The 20,899-nt window shown below is 49.4% G+C and overlaps 1 protein-coding gene across 4 annotated transcripts in view; it reads right to left on the minus strand.

Annotated features, from left to right (window-relative positions):
- Positions 1 to 5,430: 5,430 nt before the first annotated feature.
- Positions 5,431 to 20,899, minus strand: part of ULK2 (unc-51 like autophagy activating kinase 2) — a 62,276-nt gene continuing 46,807 nt past the window's right edge. For all 4 annotated transcript variants that reach the window (XM_057714849.1, XM_057714848.1, XM_057714851.1 and 1 more), the window contains 11 exons: positions 19,481 to 19,561; positions 17,702 to 17,988; positions 16,647 to 16,834; positions 15,910 to 16,013; positions 13,187 to 13,336; positions 11,601 to 11,809; positions 9,873 to 10,051; positions 9,119 to 9,237; positions 8,614 to 8,771; positions 6,611 to 6,746; positions 5,431 to 5,782 (listed from right to left, as the gene is read on the minus strand). In XM_057714849.1, coding sequence (XP_057570832.1) covers positions 5,724 to 5,782; positions 6,611 to 6,746; positions 8,614 to 8,771; positions 9,119 to 9,237; positions 9,873 to 10,051; positions 11,601 to 11,809; positions 13,187 to 13,336; positions 15,910 to 16,013; positions 16,647 to 16,834; positions 17,702 to 17,988; positions 19,481 to 19,561 — 1,670 coding nt within the window. In that variant the 3' untranslated portion in view covers positions 5,431 to 5,723. The remainder of the gene's footprint in view (positions 5,783 to 6,610; positions 6,747 to 8,613; positions 8,772 to 9,118; positions 9,238 to 9,872; positions 10,052 to 11,600; positions 11,810 to 13,186; positions 13,337 to 15,909; positions 16,014 to 16,646; positions 16,835 to 17,701; positions 17,989 to 19,480; positions 19,562 to 20,899) is intronic.

Genomic DNA, 20,899 nt, shown 5'->3' on the forward strand with positions numbered 1-20,899 from the left:
AAAGAGGAGGCCCAGGGGGCGAGGGGACCTGCCCAAGCCCACACACCAGGAGTAACAAGTGCCTCACTTGTCGGAGAAGCAGAAACACAAGTGCTCCCCAAAATGTTCCAAAACTAAGAACTGTGCAAACTTTGCATGCTGTGTGTTTACTAACCATCTGATGAAATGTTTAAGAGCAGAACCATCACCAGGGCTGTGCTGCTAACCCACGGACACTGTGCACACCCGTGTTAACTGACACCATGCACGGCGAGGGGCACACGTCCCCGGGGGCCTGTGTCCGCCACCACATGCCCTCAATGCCTGGCTCCTCTGCGGCTCATCTGGGCGCCGCGAGTGTACACAACGACCTGCGGGCCGGGTCTGTTCACGGCCTACAGATTAAGAATGGTTCTTACATTTTAAGTAGATAGAAAAAAAAAAATAGGATAGTTTGTGACACATGAAAGTTACAGGAAACTTAAATTTCAGGTGCGTTGTGGCGGCCCCGGCTACATTCTGCAGCACGAGAGCAGAGCTGAGGAGGTGCCGATGGTGCGGGCCGTTCGGTCCTGGATGGGGAAAGTGGGCGACACAGAGTGTCTCAGCCGTCCTGTCCAATCTCCTCTCTGATGCGACGTTACAGAGGAGCAGGTGATGCGTCCGTGACCACATGGAAGGGTGCTGCTTATGTGATAAGCCTGTTTCCCAAGAATCCCCCGTTTTCATGTCCTTTCTGAACCGACCGCTTTTATCACACGCTGGCTCCGTCGTCAGCGACTGAATAAACGTTGACGTGTGCTCAGGATCAACTTGTCTAAGAAACGTTACCTTCGCGCATTCTCAGTAGAAAGGAAGGTTCACGTCTCCAGAACCCAGACGTGACGAGGAGCCAGCCTGGGACCCGGGAGGGGCCCCCAGCCTCGGCCTCCCTCACGGCTCCCCCCACCCCACCCCCAAGACCAGGACCCTCGGCCTGTCTGCACAGGGGGCTTTTCACTCCACTGCTCACAGAAGGCTTCACACTGGAGACGGGTGAGGGCTCTCGGGGGAGGCGAATTTCCTTCTTTTCTCCCAGCATTTTCCCCACCTTCACTCCCTTCACCTGCTGTGGTTACTGCTGATCCCTTTCCTAGCTGATGATCTGACGTTAGTTTTCCCGTACCTAAAATACCTCGTGAAAGAATTACAAAATTAACAAGCTCATCCAGTAACATCGGCATCACGGGGCGTGGCCCCTCGACCCCACAGCAGACACTCCCGACAGCGAAGGAACAGCTGTCGCCCCACTGGACACGCACGGGCGCGTGCCTCCACCCCCCCCCCAGACGCTCCCTCCACGGAAGGCATCCTGCCACCTGCGCGGGTCCCCAGATGCGCCGCCCTGGGGTTCACCCCCAGCTTACAGCCCAGCACCTCTCCCCTCGCCCCACCTTGCAGCAGGGGTGGGGAAGGCGCAGCCTCGGGGCTTCGAGACAAGGACAGAGGCTCCGCGTGCCACCCCCCCGAAGGAGCGAGGGGAGGGCGCCGCTCGCGTCCCTGGGAAAAGCTCGCGGCGTGCTGCCGTGGTCTCACCAGGGCCTGCGTGGTCCCCTTGACAAACCTGGGGTTGAGGCCCTTCCCACCCAGGACCGGCGAGTCTCTGCTGGTCTACTTCAGGGGCACGTGGACCCATAAACAAACAAGCAGGGAAACTGCCAAGTGCCCATTCATCCACATGTCCCTGAAGCCCCTCCCCAGGAGGCCGAGGGTGATTCCAAACCTCTGCTCTTGGGCCCCTGCTCCAGCCCCAAGGGGGTGGCAGAGCTGCTAACCTCACCTGCGTCCGGAAACCTGCTGCCTGTCGCTGGGCGGGGGTGGGGGGCGGGGGCGTCCAGCAGGAGACTCCTGGGCACCGAGAGGCAGAAAAGGTGTCGGCAGAAAGGGGGGGGTCAGGAGGTGGCGGGTGAGCAGGGCGGGGCCCCAGCACGTGCAGGAGGGGCAGCGTGGGCAGCCCCCCAGCAGCCTGGCCCCTACACCTCGGCCCCGGCCCTGCTCTTTGGAAGTCCCTTTCCAGGTCTGTTTTTTCCAGCTGTGAAATGAGGCAAGTGAGGGTTGGTATGAGGATCAAATGAAGTAACGAACATAAGATTGCTGCACACCTTCTGCTGCGACGGCCAGACCGGTCCACAGGGACAGGACGTCTGCAAGCACGCGGCCAGGGCCCGGCCGGGGAGGGCGCTGTGTCCTTTCAGAAGGTGTCCAGCCAGAGCCTGAAACCCGGGCCTCGGCCCAACCCGGACAGCTGGGAGCTGCGGGCTGCCCACCGCCCGCGGCCTGGGGGCATCCAAACACCTTCACACCCAGGCACTGGTTTCCCTGTCACCACCCGGGACTAGCGCTGCGCCGGACACAGACAGGCGTGGAGAGCCTAGGAAGGAAAGTGCCCAAGGACGCACCGCTGTGCGCGGGCATGCAAGATGAAGACAGCTGCACCCAAGGAGGCAGAGAGCAGCCTGCGCTGAGCAAACCCTCCTAGACGGGACGGCCTGGGGTGGAGGGAGAGGGGGGCAGCGGGAGCAGCCTCCGCTCGGATCCCCTCCTCCAGGCTGTTCGACAAGGACACACTGAACGACACGACGGGTCTTCAGGGCACATGAACCACAGCCGTGTGGCCCTCCGTGGAGGGGACCCGGGGCCGCGCTGTGGGCAGGCTCTCAGCCTCTGCTCCATCCTCCAGAGCAGTCTGGGCCCTGACCCCTGCGCCCCTTCAGCTGTGTGGCTCCACCTCTTCCACAGAAGCCGGGACTTCAGGGGCAGAGGGTCACTTCCCGCGTGCAGTGTTCTCCCAGGAGGGCCACTTCTGATGCCGTCTCCTCTGATTCGGGAGAGCACGGTGCCATCCTGACCCCTCTCCAAAGACAGTGCCTTGGCCAGGGCGGTGACAAACCAGGAGCAGGCTCAGGCAGGGCCCAGGGCCCAGGGGAAGCAGTCCCCAGGCACGCGGCGGGGGGCACAGGGCTCCTCAGCCGCGCCCGGCCACGGCAGGAGGCTGCCGGCCCAGACACCGGCCTTGCTGCGTTCCCACGGGAGGGCAGGCCTCACAGAAGCCGCAGGAGGTGCAGGGGGGATGCAGCGAGGCTCCCCCGAGGCCCGTGCATCACCTCTAGGGCTCTTTAGCGCCAAGTCAACAACGCGGCATACCGGAGCCTAGCTGGAGTCCCCTCCTGTTACCTGTGGAGACGGAGGCAACCCAGCCCGCACAGCAACCTCATCTCCAGGCTCCTCTCCTGACCCCAGGACCCCAGGAGGGGCAGAAGGACAGCCGGGCACTCGGGTTCTTCCTCCCGAGAAGGGGTGTGGGGAACATCTCTCAGGCCCAGCACAGGCGCGTTAAGGCAAATCCTCATGACAGAAACGCAGCCGGCGCACTCGCAGACTCCTCCTCTACTGCGTGACTGCCCAGGTCACGGCCTGGGTACAGGTGTCAACCCACGAGTGTGGGCGGGTCCGTTTCTAGTTTATGAAACAGACGATACAAAAATCAAAAAACACTCATGGAAACATAAAGCATTTGTTTATTATTGCTCTAATCAAGGCAACATCTCTTAAAACAACTGGCCTTGATAATGGAAGTTTAATCAGAACCATCAGCGACGAGTTCACAGTTTGTCCTTCTCGGCTGTTCAGACGTCGCGGTTTCACGCACACCACCTACCACCTGACACCGCCTGACCTTTCTCGCATGAGAAGAAGAATGCACTCAGTCACAGAGCACCGCCCGGCCGCCTCCCTAGGTTCTGACTGCAGACCAGGCACTTCCTCGCTGTGAACCTGTTCCATCCTGTTTTATAAAGCAAAGGGGAGAGGGGAGGAGGGACCGGAATGTACCCGCCCCCCTGAGGATGAATGAGATGACACGGAGGTACTGAAAGAACGTATGAGAAACTGCCCCTTACACTCCAAAACATCCCACAAAATAGAGCATCACCAGTAACAGTGCGCGTCACCCCTGCAGGGAGAGCAGGGACCCCACCACACAGCCCACGCTGCCAGCGGCCTGCGGGACAGTCACCGAGCACCCGACATCCTGGGGCAGGGCAACGGGTGTTAACCACCAAGCCTCCACACTCACGGAGGAAGGACCTGGCCTGACAAGCCCCATTGTAGGGACCCAGCCTTACCGCAGAAACACCTGGTCAGTTTTATTTACCTTAATATACATCTGTACAGGCAATAATAAAAAGGCTATTACACAACAATTCAGTCAGTTTTACCTAGTTTCTTGAATAACGCATGCAGTTACAAATGAGAGGTAGAAACACTGTATTAAAGACCTAAAAATACAAACATCATATAAATAAATGCTCAAATTAACTGCTGGAATTTCATACAGATAAATAAGGTAAAAATTACATTACTTTGTCAAAGTAAAGGAAAGCCATGTTTTTGCTTTCATCAGTACACTAAATTAGATTAATGCCAAAGAGCTTCTGCACAATCTGTCAGAGTTCAGATTATATTATCTAAAAGGATTAAAACTGGAGAATGGTTTCTTCAAGTATTCAAGCAGGTAAGTCAAAGAAACCAACGAATCTACAACGTAGGCACTGTTTCTGGGGGATGGTAAGTGCCCACGTCCTTCCGACTAGCTATCTGGTGAACTGTCAGGATTAACACGAAAGTCACACAGGCTGGAGGGCCGCCCACTTCCCTAAAAGAAAACAAACCTCATTCTCACTAACTTCATGTAGAACACCACATCACTGTAAAGCCCTCAGGTCACCAACCCTGCTTTAGCCCTGTTACAACTCTTGAGAGCACCTCGGGAGCGATGTCTGTGCTAATACTGCCCCACAGCCTCGCCTTCCGCAAACCCAGAGGCCCCAGGGAGGAGCGCACATCCCGCACGCACAGAAGCGAACAGAAGCGCACAGCCGGCAACTAACAACATCACCGAGAAGACCTGCCGGTGCAGGTGAGCAGGTTAAGAAGATGCAAAGGTTCACATGAACACAAGTTTTTACCACTTAAAAGTCCACGAGAGATTACATGTGAATTCTGGAAAGGGTATGCATATATAATCAAGAAAAATATTTTAAACAAGTCCATTGTGCCTCAGTTAGTTTTAAATTGCAAAATCCAATACACAGTTGTTTTAATAAATTAGTGCAATACGAAAGGTTCTGGAAGATTATTAATTGTCCACATTAGATCACACTGAAGATTTCACACTATCTTCCAAGAGTCATCTTTCCCTCCTTCCTAAGCTATTTCTTCCTGAGCTGTTTATGGACACGTGCTCAGACTCAGACAGACTTACCCCAAGGACGAAGCTGCCTGGACAAGACGTACTTTTTCCTTTTCCGCCTCAGGGAACACGTGCAGCCCCACACATTGCTCGGTGACCGGCGTGAAGAGCCGCTCACCGCTTCGTTCCTAATAACCCTTAAGAATAACTGTACTGATGACTCTAGTTCTAAGGTCTGTTTATTTACCAAGTTCAAAGTGAAAGCCAAGTGGAATATTCTTGCTTCTGCTTCTACAAAGAAAAAGGGAAGGGGTGACTTCTCCGATAAGGCAGATTTCCTACAAACGTGTAGTTCTGGGATTGTTTTTCCTTTTTGAAATCACTGCTTGCTCTTTGGTAGTCACCGAGTAGGAACCTACAGTTTCCTGGGGGTGGGGCGACAGGACCCAAGCTGTGCTCCCAAAGGCATCATCTCACGTCCACCGCTGGTCCCGGGGGGCAGGCCTGCTGCTGCTCACAAGGCTGAGGTGCTACAGCAGAGTGCTGACAATCTTCTCTCAATACTAGCTTTATCTAGAAATAAAATAAATTCATAATAAAAGTCATTTATATTTTCAAAACCAAGGTAAGTAGAACCAATGGAAAAAAATCTCTCTCCATCTACACCCTTACCTCTCTTCTATCTTTGCCCCAAAGTTAACAGCTCTGAGTACTTTTTCTTCTTCCTGCCTAGTAATTGTCTAGCTTAGTGCTGCACAGTGGTAAAAGCTAGATTCACACGTCAAAGAAAGAACATTTAGGTTTCAACAGCTAGTTTGCTCACAGCGGCAAACAATTTTAGAGCTGCCTGCCCCTTGTGGCTCTTCAAAATGTGGTACGACCACACCTCCTCCTGAGGTCCACCACCTCCTCCTCAAAAACCATGAGTGGCCTTGTATCTGACAAGTGGAAGCACCATCCTGGTACCCATCCCCGCTCTGCTGTCTACGCCAAATCTGCAGTGACAGGGTTTTCACAGGGCTTGTCCGTCACTAGCCAAAGAGGATTAACATAGTTGCCTTTCTTATTACTTAATGATAAAAATAAAGCTCTCTGCACACACAAGCACACCTGCCAACACAGTAAAGCAGCGTGGAAATCTAAAGACTGATGACAAAAGCCATCAGCTCTGAACAAGCATCATCGCTAATCCTCACAACAGCTCTGCAAGGCAGGCACTCCTCCTCCTCTTGCAGAAGAAGGAACAGAGACCACAGAAAGGGTAAGTGACTAGCCCAAGGCTAGAAGGCCAAGATGCAACCCCCAGGCAGCACGATTCCAAACCCCATGCTCTTCCTACTGCACCAGCAGGAGACAATGAAATTGCAAGCAACACACACACCACTTTCTAAGTCAACTCACATCTGTGTACATTTTCAATATCTGCCGGGTCCGGGAGAATCTTGGTTAAGCCTTCCAAAAGAAGGGCCGCCTTATGATAGCGATAAATGATGTCTTCAGTCTGCTGAAACATCTCATCCAGCGCTGCAGCTTGAACCTGGAACCAGTCAACACAAGCAAGAAGATTCTCAGCCTTTCCAAGAAAACATGAATCCACCTGGGCAAGGCAGCTTTAAATGGCATCTGTCTAAAATTAATAGTTTGACAGAATGATATCATCTATTGGACGAGTGACACGAAGGAAGAGTTTCTTGACAAAAAGAGTTACTCTGCATTCAAACATAACCTTCTTGAACTCAGAGACTCATTAATGCGTAAGACTTATCCTTCTAAACTGGCTCTTCTAAGACGTCACTAAAAAGCTAGACATACACTTCCACACCCGCGACCTGGCATTTCATTAAAGTAGATTTTGTCACAATGAAATAACTAAATGATGTTAAAGCCACGTCTCAGCCGCTTCTTTCCGGCAAAGCATTTTCTGGTGTGTGGTAGTCATTCATTCGGAGGCATTTACTGGGCACCTGCTCAGTGTCATCGTGTGCACCGAGCACACGATGGAGGTGAGCTCACAGCCCGGAGGGAGGCGTGGGCCGTGTGCTCCAAGGGGTAGAGGGATCCCAGCAGGAAGCCCCAGATGGCACGGAGCACACGCGAGGGGCGGGCGTCTAAGTCGACCCGGAGGAAGAGGCGCTTAGGGACAGCCTCCAGGAAGTGGCGCTGAGGCCAAGGGAGCGGGAGTGGGCTGGGCGGGGCTCCCCAGGGAGGCGGGAGCAGTGTCACTCACGGGCTTATGGAGCATCTGTTCCCCAACAGCCCCCTGCTCTTCTCCTGAATCGCTCACTGCCCAGACTGTCGTAACCCAGTGTCCTAATTCACTTGTCAGTATGCTCTGTCTCTTGCAAAACGTAAAAGCCACTTACAATAAGATAAATAAAATGCATACAGAAAATCCAAGCCCTGAAAAGGAAGGAGAAGCAAATGACTAAATATAAGGCACGGGTCTCCAGGCTTGCCCAGCAGCCAGGGCACAGAGAGAGACTTGCTGGAGGCACGTGGCTCTCCCATCAGAAGAGACAGAAAGCACCCTAACTCCTTACAAGAGGACATCTTTCCTGGCACACATTTCTAAAAGAAAATCTGTCTTACGAAGTCTTAATTCAGTATAAAACGATACAACGCGTATGACTGACACAGTGCACGCTGCTCAATAGCTTAGAGCAATATAACGTATACTAGTCTCACCAACAGTTTATATTCCAAATTTATTTTCATACGACTTTTTATTATGATGGCTTTCAAAATAAGACCAAGGAGGTAATGTAATAGTACAATTCAGAGCAGACGAATCTGAGGGGAGAGGAAGGCATGTTAGGGTGGGTAAAAGTTATAAGGCTGCTCAATCATTTTTCCCCACATAACCACTTCTTTAACAGTCTCTAACTTCATGCTTACTTCAGAGCAATGTTTCCACCAAGATACAGAAAACAATTTATTTCCACTAACATAACCAGATAATTGGAAAAGTAGATTATACTTTGTGTCTATACTTAAGTAAGGTCAGTTGTGGAATCTGAACACATGAATTTCTGCAGATTGGGTAACAGAGCAGTATTTTTTCTAATATTTTATCAAGCCAATTTTCTTAAATAGTAGAAAATGAGGATCCAGTGAAAGCTTTTCGATGCAAACTATGAAAAGACTGGATCACGCCTTATGTCAGCAAACTTTAAGAGGTACGGGAAGGTTTCACCAAATGTGATATAACCAACACAACTTACGTTTGTTGCATGTTAATTAAGTCCGACCACTGCTTTAGGAAGAGGTGCCACAGCACCTGGGACGGGCAGTGGTGGGGCACAAACTCCCTTTAAAAGGATGATGTCAAGTAGGTGTGCGATTCAAAAGATGCCCTTAAAGACAAGCGGTGTTACTCTACGACATTACACCTTGAAAAGGGTTACCATTTCTACAGCACAACTATAGATGAGCTTCTCTGCAGTTACGCTGTTGATTTCATCAATAAATCTCTGCTTGTCCGAGAAGAAGCGGCTCAGCTTTTCTGTCAGTTTCTTGCACATGTTGATGCAGAATTTATATCGCTCATTCAGATTTCTGACAACTGGAAAAAAGTTGAAACAGGAATTTTACTTTTCCTCCAGAAACAGAGTCATGGTGACATGCAACTTTGCTGCTGATTTAAGGAAAGCGACACTAAATGATCCCTGAAAAAAGTGACTGGAAATCATTCTTCCATACGTTCTCTTAGTCAAGAGGAGACGGAGAACAAAGCGCTTCTGACTGCTCTCTGTGTCGGTTATGTGGCAAAACCGAAAAGCAGAAAGGCCAGCATCTTTTCCCGTTTAAGACCTAACAACACAGCGACCCCTCATGAAAAAGTTCCCCTCTCAGTGTAAGGGGAAAAGGAGCGCTTGTTCCCCCAGGGGCCTCATCACACTCCACTCGTACCTTGTTTCACACCTGTGGATGGGCTCAGCTTCCCGGACTTGACCTGCTCTTTGGCGAGATGCAGAGAGGCTGCCAGCAGCTGTGCGGCCTTCATGTACAACACCAGCTGCTCCACCCGCCTGCACCCAGAGACAGCAAGCAGAGCGTCAGCCCGTGAATCGACGGGCCAGGGCCCCATCACAACAGCCCCTCCAAGGGAACATCATTCCCCTCGACCCTCTAGTGCACAAACGACTCCTGAAGGGAAGAGGGTCGCAATGGAAACAGACGTGTGTACCTTGAATACAATGGGCACACTCAGATAAAAATACAACCTCTTGGGGGGTGAAAAAGATGGCGGCGTAGTAGAGGGACGTGGAATGCATCCCTCTCCACAGATGCATTGGGAATGCACCGAAGGACGCAATAATTCCCACAGAGAACCAACTGAACACCAGCAGACAGCCTCGGACACCAGAAAGGACCGCAAGGAGCCCGACATAACCGAATAAATAAATAAATAAAATTAAAAAAAAAATACAACCTCTTTACCATCAAATATCCCAACACTTTAATTTATAGGAAAGGCAACACCAAGGCTGCAGAACCTCTGAGTCTCGACTCACAACGAAATCGAGCACCGTGCGATAACTCAGAGACGCCCTGACGCCTCTGCTAGCTAGCCGTGCCCTGCCGCGGATGACAAGGCCTCCGGCTCGTACACCAGGTTACAGGGGGCAGGAAGCCTCTGGAGACTGCTGGCCGGGGCACCTACCCCCAGTCCCTGCTCAGCTGGCTGATCTGGTCCACCACGGCGCTCTCCTGGATCTGGTACAAGGAGACGGCGGACGCGCTGAGCTCCGGGCTGCCCCCCCGCATGGCCGTCAGGTCCAGCACACACTCCGTGAACAGCAGCATCCCAGTCAGGTGGCGTAAGGTGTCTGTGTGTTCCCGCTGCAGCAAAGCCAACTTGTCTCAGAAACTTGCAGGTTAAGGAGAGGCGCGTACTCACTTCTGCACACAAACCATGGCCCCTGCTAATGCTTTTCTATGTTACGAATGCCAGAATGCTCAAAGGAGGAGGAAAATTTTAAATTCCAGAAAACTAGTGAGAAAATAAACACAAATGAAACCAAACAAGAGTGTGTCGTGTGTCTGTGTGTATGGATGTATGAGAGCACCCACAAAATTCAGCCTCAAAGATACAAGGTCCTTGTGCTGCCACCAGGAAAAAAAGAAACACAGCACACTTAAACCAACATACATGAGACAAAAACAAGACAAAACAGATACCAAGATACAAGAATATAAGGATAGTCTGCACACTAAACCACACTTCTTGACAGTTTATGAATTCTACTGACTTACAATTTCAGAGACACTTATTTTAATTTCTCGTGGTTCTTCAGTTAATGGTGATTCCTAACACCAAAGCTCTAAATTCTGTGATCTTTTCATTTAAAGAGTGCAGTATAGACAGTTATAATAGCAGTATTATATTCTGGAATTAATGTTGTTTTGAGATTTCTTTTTTGGCTATAAACGTATTTTGAAATCTCAAATAAGACTAAGGTTCTCACTCTCCTTTTATGGTTAAAAAGGGGTGAGAATCCGTGTCTAGGAGACAGGAGAATAAACTAATCGACTTTTGAAGTTTCTCTGCTCTGTGACAGCAAGTTAGACTATACGTTCCAATACATATTAGAACACAATTTATGCCTTATTTGATGGAGGCTGAAAAAACTCTGAAGATTGCTTTTCCAATCTTAGATTATACACATTTTCAAAATTACAACTTAAACATACTACAGAATCACTTAAAATTTTGCATGCAATGTTTTATAACTTTTATGTGAAACACTTAATTCTCCTTCACATATAACAGCAATATGAGAGGTCCAGCAGGGAGAGAATTAGTCCTCTAGCTGCTCTGGAGGGCACGCAGCCCACGGAGCACGGTCCTAGAGTGGACACGAGGAACTAGCTAGCCGGGCTCTGGAACCACCCAGGTCACCTCTGTGTTGGAAGTGAGCGCTGCACGCCTCACGTGAACACATGTGGCTCTGTGGAGGGAAGGTGCTGGCCCACAAGCGTGACTGTCCTGTCTGCGGGGCGACTTTATTCCTCAGTGTGACTAATCTGGCATCATTATTTATTTTTACACCTAAGTTGAAGTGTACCATTTTTATCTTATGAAGAAGAGCAAGCTTTGGGAATAAAAAGTTATGGTTTCAGGAAAAAGATTATGTTTTAAAAGTCCTATATGTAGTATATAAACTTCAGATTAAAAAATTAAGAATGCACAATCTGTATGTGTCACTTGCTGTCGACCAAGCTTGTTATGAACGTGTGTCCCTGTCAACACTATTCTGAAAATACGTGAGCAACGTCGCCAAACAGAAAAAGTGGGGGAGCCACGAGGGCTTGCTCTCGGATTCTGCCCTCTCGTCACCAACACCCTCCTTGGCGTAGCCCTAGTGACACGTCACAGGTCTCTTCCCACCTCCATCAGCGTCTCCTCAGGCAGTTCAGGGGCTTCAAAGGTGACAAGCCCCTCCAGGCTGGGGGGTGAAGCACCACAAGGCACGTGTCTCAGGCTGGGAGCCGCCTCTGCCCCCGGAGGGGGAGAGCCTGAGCACAGCCCAGGCGGGGAGCCCGCACACACGCGGCCGCCTGCGGAGCACAGGGAGCCTCCGGAGCCGCTGGAGCCCCCTGCGGAGAGAGGACACGTTAACAGAAAGGCCCCCGACCCCTCCCTGGGAACACAAATAGGCTTTATTCTCCCGTGCTCACCGCCATGCCTTACAGAACCGTCGGAGCTACATTTAAAACCTGTGTTACACAAATGTCTAGCACACACGTTTCTCCCTGCTGCGCTGCAGTCCTCACGGGTACAAACCTCAGTGGATACGTGGTGCTTCACTAAACGATACCCCAAATGCTTATCGGTGGCACTTACACTATTTCTGATTTTTTAATAACACAAATAACAGCATAATGAAATCTTTCCTTCTTTTGAGTTACTTATTTGTGATCAATACTTTATAAGACTGCTTTCTTATGGGATTACCACAGGCCAAACATTTCTATAAATATTTTTATAGCTCTTTGTGAGAACTGGCATGCTATTTTCTAAACAGCTATGAGTGAGTGCACGGACCCCACTAAGCCTCAGCAACACTGGGCATTATATGTTTTAAATGCTGGCTTAGTTAACAGGTATAAAATGTGATTTTCTTAATGTGCTATTTTCTTCTTTAATACTCTTAATTAATATGCCTAAAATCAAGATTATCAGCTCTTTTCCCACTCTCATTATCTATTTTTATCCTCTGCTTATTAATCTACTGGTATTTTGACTAGTAACTGATTTAGCATAAGAGAACGTAAGGCACACAAAGTATGATATATAAGATGATGTCAAATGATAACAAGTCCAATCTAAACACTTTCTTAATTTTTGGTATCCATTACCTATTTATAGATTACAGATGATAAACCCAGTCTATCAGCATATCTAAAAGTATACAGGATTAAGTGCAAAGATAGGGACTCAAAGTACCCCAAAAAAGGTAAACTTATGTTTCTAAAAAAAATCCACAAAAACAAAAATAAATAACAACTTATTATTTTCAAAAAATTTACTGGATGTACTAAAATAAGCCTTATTCAATGTAAGCTAAGGAGCACCAACATGCACAGCTGCCCCACCGTGGGGAAGCTGCTATAACATTATACATCACCACAACTATATAGTATAGGACTTTTCACTTTACAAAGTTTTTTTTTTTTCCCCCACAAATACTGCCTCATTTACTCTTTTGCTTTTTTTTCTTTTTGGTCACATTGTGTGGCATACAGGATCTTCGTTCCCCGACCAGGGATGGAACCTGCGACCCCTGTGGTGGAAGCTGGGAGCCCTAACCACTGGACACCCGGGGAAGTCCCCTCATTTACTCTTTATGACCCTTTAAGGTAAAGTAAATCGTTACCTCCACGTCATTGGTAAAGAAACTATGTCACACCGTTAGGCCATTATCAGAACCTGCACCCCAAACACGAGCCCAGGGTGGAGTAAGACACCCTCACCTGAGGCGGTTCTCGTCCGAAGGACCACGTGGGAGCAAGTGGGGGCCGCGGCCCTGTGTGGAGGGGACCCCACCGTGAACAGCGCGGCTCTGGGACTCGCTGCTGTCCCCAAAGGAGGAGCCGGCGCAACACCACAGGCTCCTGCAGGGGCTGCAACACAAAGTGCACCACACGCGTCATGTATCAGAGGCTGGGGTTACAGGGAGACCTTCCCTTTTGTATGCGTTTTTTTTTCTTTTTCTTTATTTACAATAAGAATTTATTACTCTAAAAAACAGAAAATTCAATATGGATCTCCATTAAAAATATTCAAAGGTAATCTCTTCACAGCTGTGAATCTTCTTTTCACAAAAGCCTAGAATTCAGGTACTTCTGTGTACTTCTAAAATACATGAACTGCAGGCGTTCCTGAGGATAATTTGAAAAAGTGGAAACGAAGAACTGGAAATAAAAATGTGAGGAAACAACCTGATTAAAAAATGGGCAGAACATCTGAATAGTTATTTTTCCAAAAAATACAGATGGCCAACAGCCACATGAAAAGATGCTCAACACTGCTAATCGTCGGAAAATGCAAAAAAAAAAACCACAATGAGATTATCACCTCACACCTGTCAGACTGGTCATCATCAAAAAGACTACAAATGACAAATGTTGGTGAGGATGTGGAGAAACTAAGAGCTCAGCTGTTTTATATTTTATATTTTCTTAGAAGAAAATATCGTTAGGCATTTAAGAAGGGGTATCTAGGGAAACTCAAAGACAACAGGGGAGACAAAAAAAAAAAAGACACAGGAGAAAAGTTCACCCTGATACCTACAGCTACAGCAAATGCTAAACACAGCCTGACTTTGGGCCAGATAAACACTGTTTAACTCAATCCTTATATCCAGTATATCATTTCTGGCTTTCAACAAAAAATTAAAAGGCAAGCTAAAAGGTAAAAACAGCTTAAAGAGACAGAGCAAGCATTAGAACCAGACTCAGATATAGCACATATATTGGACTTATCAGATCAGAAATTATAATAACTTTGATTAATGTTAAGAGCCCGAATGGAAAAAGTAAACAACATGTAAGAGCAAATGAGTAACAAAAGAAGAGATGGAAACTTTAAGAGAGACTCAAACGGAAATGCTGTAAGTCAGAATCACAGAAACAGAAATGAATAACGTATTCAATGAGCTCATGGACAGACAGGACATGGCTGAGGAGATCAGTCGGCTGGAGGATACGCCAACAGGAACTTCCAAAACTGAAGAGCAAAGAGGAAGAAGAATGAAAACAACAAAAATCCCAGGATATCCAAGAATTGCAGGACAGCTACAGAGATCTACGTGAAGCACAGATATCAGGAGGAGAAAGAGAAAGAAACCAAAGAAACATCTGAAGTAGTAACGACCAAGACATTTCCAAAACAAATGCGGAACCAACCACAGGTCAGGAAGCTGAAAGAACACCTCGCAGGAAGAATGCCCAAAAATCTACACCTGGGCATTTCATCTTCAAACAGCAGAGAATCAAAGGAAAAATCCTGAAAGAAGCCAAAGGAAAAAAACGCCTCATTTATAAGAGGAACAAGGGTAAGAATTACATCAGACTTCTCTTCAGAAACCTTGCCAGCAAGAAGAGAGCGGAGTGAGTATAGAAACCACATTCAGATATTTGCTGGTCTAGATATTTCCTCCTTTGGAGGCTCATGGGAGAGACAATCAAAGAATTATAGAGAAAACAAGAACAAAGAGGTTACAACAATGATTCTCAAATACATAATAATCACATGATAATCACATGGGGAGCTTGTTAACGCCACAGATCCCTCAAACCCTGTCTCAGAAATCCCAGTTAAACAGGTCTGGGTTAGGGTCTGGAACCAGCCCCTGGGTTTCGTCGTTTGACAAGCAGTCTAAAATCATCTAGGTGTGGGCCCATGGGCATAAGGGTCCCCGAACAACTACGAAAGCGCCAGGGGTCTCAGTGACCTATGGTTCTTTACAGGATGGGCTTGCTGTGTAAGAAATGCTTAAGAGTGCACACGTGTTTAGGGTAGCTCTGGCCAGTATTATCCTACTGATAAAAAAGAATCCTGGCCAGAATCCCTTCTAACTCATGATCATCAAGACACTGGATAGTCCCTGTCCCAACAGGCTCCTAGGAAATCAGATGAGATGACAGGGCTGGATGAAGGGCTCTGGTCACAGGTTCACGAACAGTCAACAGAGGCACACGGGCAGAGTCACTACCCCCACGCCCGGGGTGCCCACGTCCTGACCCCCGGGGCCAGTAGCAGGCTGTGTTACGCGGCGAAGGGGAATTAAAGCTGCAGATGGAACTAGGGTTGCTACTCAGCTGACCTTAAAATAAAGACATTATTCAGGTGATCCAGTGGGTCCTGAACGTCTAGACCACGGAGGCGGAAGGTCTGAGTCTAGACCGGCACTGCTGGCTGTCCCGGGGAAGAGCCAAGAGCCAAGGCATGAGGGAGCCCCCGGAAGCTGTGCAAGGCCAGCAGGCACACCCCCAAGAGTCTGCAGAAGGACCACAGCCCGGCCTACACCTTGACTGTAGCCCAGCGAGACCCATTTTGGACTTCTGCCCCCTGGAATCGGAAAATAATACACTTGTGCTGTTTTAAGCTGCCAAGCGTGTGGTGATTTGTTACAGCAGCAATAGGAAACTAACAAACAGATTACCTGCCTAAAAAGAAACCAGATTTTTCTTACCTGTATCCATTGGTCGTTCTGCATTTAAACTGTCCGTGCTGCCCTGATGTCCACCGAAAGGTGTTTTCACTTGTTGATCTGATAATTTCCCAGTACTGACAGACCTAAAAAGAAGAATGCTAATAATGTAAATGTATACTTTAAAAAAAATCCAGACATGTCAATAAGGGTGATTTAAGCCAAGCCATAAAAAGGTTAAAGGGAAGTCAAAGAACAAGAGAGGAAAGAGACCAAACAATACAAGGCAGAGATAAACACCAATAACCAAAATAAACAAAAAGCAGAAACAGGCTACTCAGGAAACTCAGGAAGGGCTCCAGCCTCACACAGGTACAGGAAACAGCTACGGTTTTCAGAGATTCTAAGTGTGAGTAGTTCATTAACTAAGTGTACATGGTAACCACTGTCAGAGACTGGCTCCTAACCTGGTCTGGCTGTTTTATGATAGGAGTGGATGTATTAAAGATTAGAAGGAACTATAATAAACTGTTAATCTCGGTGGTGGTGGACTATGAATTATTTTAATTTTCTTTTCAGCACTTTCTGTACTTGACCGTTTTAATTGAGAAAATATTAGTCAGAAACATAAATACTGTCATCGATGGAAAATATATCATGCTTCTGGACTGAGATGTGGAATAAAGACGGCAATTATTTCTCAATTAAAAACAAGAAAAGTAAGAGAGATGCTGTTACAGTTTCCCTGTTTAAGGCAGGAAGGAAATGGTGTCTGTTACCTGCCGAGTGCTGCCGTGACCTGCGGCTCGGACCTCTGCCGCTCCCCTCCTTGTCCTGAGAGACAGTGAGGACACTCCTGTGGGGCACTCCCATCTCTCGACTGCCCCTCAGAAGACCCACGACGAGTGGCCAAGGCTAGCAGGTTGGCAGACGCTTGCGTTTTCGGGATTTTGAAAGGAGCCGTGGTCTAAAGAAACACGTAAACTGGTCACCACGACATGCAGAGGGTTCAGAATCGTCAGGCTCACGGCATAGCAGCCGCAGCAGAGACTGGACTCTGTCAGTCCTGGATTCACATCCCAGCTCTTCTACCTCCAGTCTCTGTGACCTTGACAGTTCATTTACGCTAAGCCTGCTTCCTTTTTTCAGGATCACATGGGAAAATGTACCTAAAGCGTTCAGCACGTAAAGGACTTATGCTCTGCCTGGCACACAGCAGGTGCTGATTACACGGTAGCTATTCTCCTCCTGAACGCCCTCCATAAAGCACTTATCATCCTAGTTCACCACCTGCTGTTGAGAGCTCCGTTAAGCTCCTCCATGGTATTGCTGCTTCCACGTCCACTGCGTTGGGCTGTGCAGCCTGCACGGACCTTAAACTGACAAGCACACCCCTAGACAGCAGCCCACAGAGTCACAGGTAAACGCAGGCTCTGGATACGGCCTCCCCGACAGGCCTGGTGATCTCCCCATCGCCCAGGGCCTTCCACCGCCAGGTACCCCTTAGACAAGACCCCCATGGGACAGACCAGAACCCAGCCCTCTGGTTTGGACTGACCCATCCAGCCTTGGCCCGGGAACCCCAGAGCCCTCCACCCACAGACCCTAATAAAGGCACGGGCCCAGGTCCTGTCTCCCTCTGCACTTTGACACGACGTCCCCGTGTGGCCTCCGGGCGCTCCCTCCACCACCTGTGAGTCATCAACTTCTCTATTTCAGCTTCTCTCGGGGTCCGTCGCTGGACCTCAGCTGACCATCCAGAACAAAGTGCCCCCGTTAACAAGTGTTAATTTAGCAAAGTCATAACATCTACAAAAGGGCTTAAAAAACACACCTTTGTAGGAGAGCCAATGATTGTCGGTAACGGAGTTTTAAAGAACCAGTCGGAACTCCGTGGAGAGGACCCCAAGTGCTTGGTAGGAGAGGTCCCGAGGCTGCCGGGCCGACTGGGCTGGGGGGAGCAGCTGTATCCAGCCCCGGCGTGGGACGGGCACACAGGGTCCGAGTGCTGCTTTCTGAGCTTCTGCTTGTTCTGGTAGATGTCGGTGAGGGTGGGGGCGCTCTGCAGTCTAGCACCCAACAGGAGGGGCTGTGGCGCCTGGGCCTGCAGCACGGGAGAACCTGCCCAGGGCACGAGGCGAGGTTATTAACCCGGAGTGGAGAAGACACCTCTGACGTGAGAATTCTAACAAGTGTCTTGCTCCCCATGAGATATTCTAAGAGTTGTTTACCGGGCAGGAGACAAGTGTTTGGCATCCTTTACAAAGCAGTGGCGCGGCGGTGCCCCCAGGGGAGGGAGCTAACGACGGCGGTCTAGCGGGCACAGGGCGCAATTAACGCGACATCTGGTCAGCCCCAGAGAGGACTACAGAGCAAGTGGGTGACGCTGACACACACAACACACAGCTACACGGCACGTGTGGATGAACACACACGAGTGTGTTGTCCACGTAATTATTCTCTTTTCTCACACAGCAACTAAAAGAAACTTTTCAAGCTAACCTAGAATAACTCCTTATTCAAAAAAGAATGTTGGAAGGAAAATTAGAAAGGTAATACACTTCTCCTGGATTTTATTTTGTCAAAATAAACCAAGTATATGGATATTTATTTTCGTCAGTTTCACGAAATTCATTTAAAACCTAAAGTATCCACCTTCTCTATAAAGGAAACACCTGTCCACAGGTATTCCTGCCTCTTAAGGGGACCCTGGCAGATGGGGTCTTGATACGATGAACAGCTGGCTACAACAGGGAATGCCCCCCACAAACCCTGGTGCCGACCTAACACGCACGAAGCCTGGGGCTCCAGTTACAAGGTCCTCGGAGCTTCTTGCCAAACTACAACAATGACGGTAAAGACACACAAAGCTTCGCAGTGGCTGCAGGCCACCACCTTCCCCAAAACCGACAGCAATAAGCAGGAGCTGTTGCCGCTGACCACTCTTGGCTTAATCACATCATCACTCGAGCATTTTACTTTCCAGAACTGGGTTCTGCCACACGTGTGTATATATGTACACATACAAAAAAACAGTGACAAAATGTCACGATCTGAAGAAAGTTATTCAGGCTTTATTTTTAAGGAAACACAGAATATGAAACACTAAACCTAGAAAAGTGCTTCTCTAAGTAACACAGCATCCCTTGCACTGCCCAACTCCTCAAATGCACATACAATAAAATTTGACTTCTCAAAGTGTGATCTCCACATCTCTTTTCAGGCATACATATTTTACATAATAAAGCAAATAAACACCCATGTTTCTTTTTTTATCTCATGCTACCTGGTAGCTCTGATCAAAACCAGTATTAATCAAAGCGACGAAACCTCATTTTCTAGACTGATTTTCATTACCTATCTGTGTGACAAGAACCAGAGCTTAGCCAAGTTATGTGATCCCTAGGCCTTAGCTTCCTGCAAGAGCCCTTCCCCTACGAGACAGCCAACTGGCAATGCTGTGCCCAAACACACTGACCAAGCTCCCAAAGAGACAGGAGAGCAGGGAAAGTGTTTCATGCAAGTTCTGTTGGTTTGTTCAGCCCAGAGAAACATCACTCAAATCCACTTACGACAGGACATAACCTGCTAACGCTGTGCGTCCCCCTCCTACCTGACGAGCTCCTGCTCCTGGACTCGTGGCCCTGAGGATGCCCACAGCAGCACTGACAGGGAGGCTCGGGAACGGCGCCAGCTGCAAGGAAGGAAAGGGTGAAGGAAGGAGACAGCTCACCGCTAACAGAGGCTGGGAGGCAGCCCTGCACAGGCCGCACAACACAGCGAGCGGAACTGAATTGGCAAAGATGTAGCGCAGCTCCCACATGCTAAGCAACCAGCGTGCTGGGCACACTGAGATCAAAGCACCAGAGGACCTGCCCGGAAAGCAGAGACGGGGGAAGAGCCGGGCAAACCTCTGATGTCGGCAGGGCATGTCTTTAAAAGGCAAAGAGTCGGTACCAAGCATCTGGGGCCTACGGAGCTGCCGGGGCACAGCTGCCCCCCTCCACCCACCACGTTCCTGCCGAGGTTGCCCCCCAGGCTGCCCAACCCGTGACTGCGTGGGTCAGGGAGATTCTGGATGGCTTGGTGCTTGGGGACACCCCTTCAGCTTCCCGCCCACTCCTTCCTCCCCTCTCCCCATGGGGGCAGGCCTATAGGACGTTCTGAAGGGGCGCCCTGCCGGCTCCTGCTTCCTCCCCACCCTCCAACACAGAGTTTTCCCAGGTGCCCTCGTGCAGGTTTCTGCAGCTCCCTTCTTTGCATCTACCTCTGCAAACCCAAATTAACAAGAGGGAGAGTTGGGAAGGCTTCAGGGAGCTCAAGCAGACAAGAGATACGTGTCCACAAAAAAGAGGCCCTGACTAAGTGGTGGGGTAGACAGGCGAAGATTCGGCCCCGAGGAAGGGCTGCTTCCTTGAGAGCAAGGATAAGGTTTGGACCTTGTCTCTGGAGAACTAGGAGAGACTCAGGGGCTGCCAAGGGGGTGAAGAAGGGCCAAGATTTTGTTTGAAGAAGGCTTTGCAGCTAAAAATAGCTTCAAAACCACTGCAACAGGGGAAGTGGTGATGTAAACTTAAAAAAAAAATATCAAGCTTTTTGTGAATTGGGGCTCCTGGGTGCTGCTGCTTCGGACCTTCTCGGTCTGCCTCCTCGAGGCTGAGGTGTCTCCCCTTTCCTCCTAGCCCTTCTCCAGCAGTCGTGACGGAGGGTGGGGCCTGTCCTTTCGGAAGTGTGCGTGTGTGCCCACATGCATCCGTGTGTTTTGGCCCCTCCCTGCCCGTTCTCCCCCACGTCACTGCTGGGCGGCTGTTTCTCACGATTCTGCAATCTGCGCTGCTCTGGCCTCTCTCACACATGCTCTGAAGTTGGAGCATTTTCTTTGTCTCTGAGTTTCCCTGAAATGTGCTCTGAGGTCTTCCTGTTGGGTTGGGTTTGCTGTTCTGTGGCCTCCCTGTGCGCCCTGGGCGGGTGGTTTCGAGCTCTCCTCGGTGCTGCACATGGTACCCAGGAGAGGTGGGAGGGTCGCAGCGGA

The sequence above is a fragment of the Hippopotamus amphibius genome, chromosome 17 (genome assembly GCF_030028045.1).
Source record: "Hippopotamus amphibius kiboko isolate mHipAmp2 chromosome 17, mHipAmp2.hap2, whole genome shotgun sequence".
In the NCBI taxonomy this organism is placed as follows: Eukaryota; Metazoa; Chordata; class Mammalia; order Artiodactyla; family Hippopotamidae; genus Hippopotamus; species Hippopotamus amphibius.